Here is an 8152-nt window from a genome sequence, read left to right as displayed (position 1 = left end):
TCCTCTTTGCCTTTGGCAATGCCTTTTCCAATTTCCATAGCCATTAATTAATCACAAGTGATACCCATCACTATGCTTTTCCCAACATTCAGATTGGAATACATGTCCTGCATAACTCTTCTGCCTACCCTATGCTACCTTCAAATTCCTCTTGATAACCTACATTTCTTGTTCCATCTCTGCCAACATGTCTAGTCCAATCAACACCATGTACACTAGATCACTCTAGCTAATAAGAGTATTATAATTCGGCTCATAAAGAACCTTCAACAGACTCATCTTTAAGGACTCCTGATACCCATTATTATATGCAAACTCAACCAGTGAAAGATACTCCTCCCACTTCCACTGTTGATGCATGATATACATCATCAACACATCCTCAACATATCCTCGAGGATCATGGTAACCCTCTCTATCTGTCCATCTACCTACAGATGATAAGCTGTACTAAAACCAATTTTGTCCCCAAGCCTGCAAACAACTCCTTTCGAAACTTGGAAGTGAACTTGGCATCTCTGTCTGATATGATATTCTTAGGAACACCATGCAACCTCACTATCTCCTTGATGAAAACATGAGCTACCTTGCTAGTTGAATTTGTAGACTTAACTACAATGAAGTGCACTACCTTACTTAACTTGTCAACCACAACCATGATGGAATCATGTTGTCTCAATGTCCTCGGAAAAACTGTAATAAAATCCATGGAAATGACCTCCCATTTCCATTCTGGAATTGGAATCAACTGCAACAATCCACCTTGATGCTCACATATTCTTTTACTTGCTAAAAATCCAAGCACTTCGCAACAAACTATGCCACCTCTTTCTTCAAGTTCGACCAATGATATAATTTCTTAACTGCTGTCATTGTCTTCTGATATCCCTGGTGACCTAAATATGGCTTGACATGAAACTTCCTTAAGATAAGCTTCTTGACCTAACTGTCATTTGGTACATAAATCCTGTTCCTGAACCTAACCAAGTCATTTGCTGTGAGATGATACTGCTCATCCCTATTACCTTCACCTTGCTATTGTAACCCGTGCCTCAACTGCTGATACCTGTCATCATGTTGTCCTACCTGCAAGATCTACTCCTGCAAATCTATCCCATAAAAACTCACTGCTACAATGTGATTCACCTGCACTCTTTTTCTAAGAGCATCTGCAACCCTATTATTTTTTCCCTTAATGTACCTGATTTAGAAGTCAAACTCACTGAGGGTAGCCAGCCATCTAGCTTGCTTGACATTCAGATTAGGCTGGTTAAACAAGTAACTCATTCCACTATGATCACTCATCAGAATAAATCTCATACCAAGAAGGTAATGTATCCACATCTTCAAGGCATGAATGATAGCTTCCAACTCAAAATCATGAGTCACATAGTTCTGCTCGTGCTCATTCAACTTCCTTGACTCATAGCATACCATCTGTCCTTCCAACATCAAGACTTTACCAAGTCCTCTCTTGCAAGCATATGTTTAAACCAGAAACTCTTTATCTGGATCTGCAATCTTCAAGACTCTACCAAGTCCTCTCTTGCAAGCATATGTACAAACCATAAACTCTTTATTTGGATATGTAATCTTCAAGTCTATAGCATTTGTAAGGAAATGATTCAACTGCTCAAAACTAGTTGCACACTCCTCAGTCCATTCAAAATTATTTCTTTTTCACTGAAAAAATGTAATAAGATAGGAAATCCATGAGAAGTTCCTAATGAACCTCCTGTAATAACATGTTAATCTCAAGAATTATTTGACGTCATCCACATTACTAGGAGCTTCCCACTCCATGATAACTCTGATATTTTCTAGGTCTAGTGCTATAACTTCCTTGGAAACATGTCCCAAGTAATGAACTTCAGTCTCAAAGAAACTAAACTTGATAAATTAGGCATACAACTGGTGCTTTCTCAACAATTTTAATATTGCTTCTAGGTGCTTTTCATGCTCTTCCTCATTCTTAGAATATATTAATATATAATCAATGAACACTATCACAAACTTGTCTAGATAAGGACACAACACACTATTCATCAAACACATGAAAGTAGTTGGATCAGTAGTAAGACCAAAAGGAACCACTACAAACTCATAATGCCCATACTTGGTATGGAATGTTATCTTGTAGATGTCCTCTTCTTTGATGTGTACTTGATGGTATCCTGATATCTCAAGTCAATCTTCAAAAACATTGTTGGTCCCTTCAATTGGTCAAACAAATCATCAAGCCACAACAAAGGATACTTATTCTTGATCATCACCTTGTTAAAATTCCTGTAATCAATGCACAACTTGATAGTACCATCCTTCTTCTTCGAAAACAATACTGGTGCATCCCAAGGAAACTCACTTGGCCTTATCCATCCTTTATCAAGCATTTCCTTAAGCTACAACTTCAATTCCGCCAACTCTAGAGTGATCATCCTATACGGTGCCTTTGATGTTGGTGCTGCTCATGGCACCAACACAATAGAAAAATCCACTTCCCTGTGAGGCGGTGAATCTGAGATTCTGCTGGAAATATATCTTGAAACTGCTACAAAACCAGATATCTCTTCAAGACTTCATCCTTCTCAACATTCTTCCCTTTGTCACTAGAAACATGAACTGCAAACAATACACACCCTTCTATGCTAATGCGTTTTACCTGCATAGTTGTAACCCTTCTCACTGATGTAGGATTCTTTTTTCCCTTCAAGGGTCTTCTTTCCCCATCATCATTCATGCACTCAATAGTCTTATCATAACAATCCAATTTAGGCCTATGAATGTACAACCAATCCATGGCCAAAATCATATTGTATGACCCCAAAGGAAGGACATTTAGATGTGCTAATGTAGACATATCATTCAACTCAAATGCATAAGATCTCACCTAATGATGAACTCTTTTCTTGGTACCTGTAGCCAACTGCACAATTCCAGGCAGTAGAGCAACATCACTGAGTGCTGAGACTGTGCAATGTGCATCTCAGTGGGGGTCTAGTGAAAGAGAGTTGTCTGGTTAGAAGGATTTTCAGGAAAATGGCTACGTGCGGGAGGCAAGTGAACTTGTGAGGAACTTGACATTGTGATCACACACTTAGCATACTTTGATGACACGAAAACATAGATCAGTAGAGCTACAAGATAAGGCATCACTCTCTATGAGATTGCCTAGAACTAAAAGCGACAAGTGCAAAACTTAAGATAGACCTTAAGATGACTGTGATGACACTTGTGTGACAGTGCTTAAAACTTTGTGTATGAGTGCGACCATTGCTTACATATCTAGGACAACTCAAACACAAAAAGAAAAACCTTCAAAATCACCAAAATAGGACCGCAAGCATGATAAAGCCATCAACATGCCAAAAGACGACAGTTGGTCAAACCAGAAAAAGGGGTGAAAAGACTTTGAAGGAGCTCATGGCATGAGCTCAAGTGTCTGCAACGATCAAGGAAAAAATAAGGCTCCGAAATTTGAGTGTGAGCCAAAATTTTGGAGGGTGTTGCAGCCGCTACGACACTTCTTTCTATGGGCATTAGTTGTTCCCTCCCAATCTTTATACCATGTTTTAAAATAATTTATGTCCATTTTATGAATCTTGGGACCTCCTCTAGGACATATACACAATTGGTCTCCCCTCTTCAAGAGGCAGTGTCCTTGAAGCAAGTTTCTAAGCAAATACCCTTTAATGCATGTTGTATTTTTATCCATCTATTGACATCATAGATCAACACCAAGTGGCCATTTCAATTTTACACTATTATAACTCATTCACCCTTTCATATCCCAATCATTCCTAAATGATGATAATATAAAACAATATATAACACATTAAAATGGAGTAGGGTTATCCATCATAGATACATCTTAACTCCAAATCTACCAAGTGCTGAGAGTAATCAAATCTTTCGAGATAAAAACATTTCATAAGTTTTTTTTTAGATGGATCTATGGAAATAATTAGCTTAACAGAGAAAATAAATTTGCTAAAATAAACGTGAATTCTCACGAGCTTCATAGTGAAACTAGGTGTTGAATAAAGCCTAAATAATGTGGGATGAAAGCATGCCATGTTTGTGATATTAATAAAGTGGAGAATGAAAATAAGTTTCTCTTATAATATCATTTATATGCTTGCATTAAATCAAGCACATAAATCTTAATTTCAAAATATATTTAACATATAATTTTCCTAACTTCTTAACTCATCGAAGCTAACGAAATTGAGGGAAGCTTTTAGGTCAATATTTGTGACACAATTTTGATAGAGACTAAATAAAAAAAAGAAAGCACTTAAGTTGCTATAAGAGTTTTACAAAAACATAAAAATATTTATATAGATTGGGTAAAAAAATGTCGTTGAACAAAACAAGTTTTGAATAGGGATAATTTCATATCGTAGCATGCCATCTATTCAAAGATATGGAAAATTGGTTTGTCTATGAGAGATTTATTACAACTAGCATTTGCACCAAATGTTGCAAAGGAAACGCCATAAGGCATAAATTGAAGAACACAAATACAACAAAAGAATACTTTGATAAAGAATAAGAATATATTGAACGCTCAAATCAATGCCCCATTAACTGGAACCACTTAGTAGACATATCTATCAACATTAGGATTATACACAATGATCAAGAAATTTCCCATATACAAACAACACCTTCCACAACAACCTTTTGTCACATCCACATTTTAAAAAATGCCTTGGAAAGTGATTGGAATCTCCCATATTGCCGCCTTCATTATGCAGATGAATCTTCCATATTGCTATTTTCATCATGAATATTGTTAGTTCATTGTTGTAAAGTGTTAGTGTGTTGAATTCAATCTCCTCTGCCTCTGAATTTCATGCCCTGTACGCATACTTTTAACGGGTTAGTCTGATTGTGTCTGATGTTTTTATCATTCTGTGAAAATCTATTTGCATTTCAGACAGTAAACCCTTGGGCCCCTTTGAATTGCTGTAATTTAGTTATCCGTGGTAGGAGTAATGGAGACATGTTTAATAGGAATTTCCAATGGAAGAGAAGTGGAATTAGTCTGTAGTTGTACATACAGAGCAGGAGTAGGAGAAGGGTCTGCTACAGTGGGGCACTTTCGGTCCAAAAGAGGAAGAAAAACAAGTGGGGCATTATCTTTCAATTTGTGTTCAATGAAGGTCTCTTGCGTACAAACTGTACTGGCAATTAACGCGCATCCAAATCCCAAAATTAACACGACTTGCCCGCCAATACATCAGGCAGGTACTGCCAGTGGGTTAACTTCCGACCATGTAATACAAGTCCTTAAATCATATTCTGATCCAAAGCAGGCATTGGGTTTTTTCTTCTCGGCTGCCAGACAAGAACAATTTATGCACACCACATATTCCTACAATACCATGCTAGAAATCCTCGGAAGAGCCCGCATGGTGAAGGAGATGGCACGCGTTTTAGATTTGATGCAAAAGCAACGCTGTAGGCTTAATTCCCAGACCTATTTAATAATTCTCCGCAACCTCGGAATAGCAGGTGGTTTGGAGCAAATTCCTTCAGCCCTGGAAAAGATGAAGAAATCTGGGCTTATGCTTAGTGACTTTGCTTACAATGGTCTTATAGGATTACTAATCAAATCAGGGTTTCAGAAAGAAGCCGTGGTGGTGTACAGGAAGATGATTTCGGAAGGATTGTTGCCAAGCCTAAAATGTTATTCTGTACTAATGGGTGCCTGTGGAGAAATGGGAGATACAGGACAGGTGATGGGACTTCTGGCTGAAATGCGAAAATTTGGCTTGAGACCCAATGTGTACACCTTCACACTCTGCATAAAGATACACGGGAGAGCTGGCAAGGTCGATGAAGCATGGGGCCTGTGGAGACAAATGAAGGAGGAGGGCTGCAAACCGGATGTTGTGTTGTTCACCACATTAATGGATGCTCTCTGTAATGCAGGTAGATTGGATGAGGCGACAACATTACTGAAAGAGATGAGAAGCAACAAATGTAATCCTGATTCTATCACATACAATACTTTGATAGATAAATATGGGGATTGTGGCCTTGTCGATGCTGCATGGGAGCTTTGGAAGGAGATGATAGCTGATGGATGTGCTCCAACTGTAGTTACCTTTACTACTATTATCAACGCCCTATGCACAGGTGGAAAAATTGATGAGGCACTTGCAGTGTTGGATGAAATGGTGGAGAGAGGGAGTTCTCCCAATCTGTATACTTACAATTCGTTGATTGGAGGTCTTCTTAAGAATAACAGGTTGGAGGATGCACAAAAGTTTTTTCAGGTTATGCACAATAGAGGGTGTGATCCAACATCTTTAACCTACAGCTTATTCATCGATTATCATGGAAAGAATGGTGAGGCTGATGAAGCATATGACGTGTTTCTGCAGATGAAGAAAAAAGGAATTTCTCCAAATGTTGTTTCCTTCAATGTTTGTATAGATAGCCTCGGGAGGGTAGGAAGGATTAAAGAAGTGAATGAACTTTTTGAAGAAATGAAACGGACAGGTCTGTCCCCTGATGTAATCATGTATAATATCATGATATGCTGCTATGCCAAGGCAGGAAAAGTGGATGAAGCTATTGGGATGACCTTGAAGATGATAGAAAGTGGGTGTGAACCAGACATTGTCACTAACAATACTTTGATTGATATTCTTTACAAGGAAGACAGAACAGACGAGGCATGGGAGATGTTTCACAAAATGCAGCAGATGAACCTTCCCCCCACTGTTATAACATATAATATTTTGGTAGATGGGCTTGGCAAAGATGGCAAGGTTAAGGAAGCAATAGAGTTATTTCAACGAATGAGGGAAAAGGGATGCCCACCAAATGTTATTACACACAATTCAATGTTGAATGGTCTCTGTAAGAATAAAGAGGTAGATATAGCTTTCAAGATAATGCAAGATATGACAGAAAATGGGTGTTACCCTGATGAGATAACTTACAACATACTAATTGATGGTTTCATAAAAACAAATAGAATTGATGAAGCTTGCCATCTCTTTGAAGATATGAAAAACAAATTTTCTCCAAACCTTGTAACTATGGGTATTGTTTTGCCAGGGCTTGCAAAAGCTGGGCAAATGGATTATGCTTTGAGAGTGTTCAAGGAGTTCTATGATGTGATGGGACTGCTTCCCGATGATGTTGCTTGTGCAGCCCTAATTGATGGCCTGGGCAGAGTGGGTAGGTTGGATGAGGCAATCTTGACCTATGAAGAAATGTTGGCTAAGGGTGGTAGTCAATACATATATGTGGTACGCTCTCTCATCAAATCCCTATGCAAAGCAGGAAGAGTGTTTGACGCTCACAGAGTATTTGAAGAATCAAAAGATCGAGGCGTTGCTCTTGACACTATTGCTTACAATACTCTTATTGATTGGTTATGTAAAGCTGACCATATGCATATTGCCTGGGATCTTTTCAAACAGATGAAGAAGTCAGGTTGTAATCCAAATGTTTACACTTACAACGCCTTCTTTGATGCTCTTGGAAAGGCTGGAAGGATGGATGATGCTTTCAAGCTTCTTGATGAGATGCGTGCTAGAGGATGCAAGATGAATACAGTAAACTACAACACCCTCATATCAGGTCTTGTGATGGCCGGTAGAGTGGATGAGGCCATAGAGTGGATCCGCGAACTTGTGAAGAATGCACCCTCTTTCCTGAACCGGCAGCAAGCTAATCCGTTAAAAGAAGAAAGAGAAAAAACTCAGAAAAGAAACCAGAAAACAACATAATATAAATATAGCAGAAGATGAACAATATTGATAAAGAAAGGGAAAAGAGAAAAAAACAAGAAAACAACATAATGCAGCAAAAGATGAAGAGTCTTAATAACAATTATTACATAGCCAGACATGCGAGGCCATGGCCCGTGATCAAATGCTGCGCGAGCGGCTTTTACAGCCAAATCCACATCTTCTTGCCTGGCCTCTGATACGCTCGCTATCACTTTCCCTGTTCGAGGATCCAAAGTCTCGAACTTTTTCCCTGCAACGATACAAATAAATCAGCCCTAAAGATCTAAACACAAATCTTGATTTGACTTTAAAATACTGTGCAATGGATCAAGAAATTAAATACCTGAAACTGAATCTACAAACTCTCCATTGATGAAGAGCTTCGTATGCTTTACTGT

The 8152-nt window shown here is 38.5% G+C and overlaps 1 protein-coding gene across 1 annotated transcript; it reads left to right on the top strand.

Annotated features, from left to right (window-relative positions):
• Nucleotides 1-4654: 4654 nt before the first annotated feature.
• LOC149224499 (uncharacterized) lies at nucleotides 4655-7751 on the top strand. The gene has a single exon (XM_089388195.1). It carries the CDS (start codon nucleotides 4998-5000, stop codon nucleotides 7749-7751), a length of 2754 nt encoding a protein of 917 aa, XP_089244321.1. The 5' UTR covers nucleotides 4655-4997.
• The last annotated feature ends 401 nt before the right edge of the window (nucleotides 7752-8152 follow it).

This window comes from Pinus tabuliformis, chromosome Q, assembly GCF_031772625.1.
Source record: "Pinus tabuliformis cultivar Carrire ecotype Pingquan chromosome Q, CPIR1, whole genome shotgun sequence".
NCBI classification, from domain to species: domain Eukaryota; kingdom Viridiplantae; phylum Streptophyta; class Pinopsida; order Pinales; family Pinaceae; genus Pinus; species Pinus tabuliformis.
Note: the sequence above shows the minus strand (reverse complement) of the source record. Positions and strands in the feature narration are given on the sequence as shown.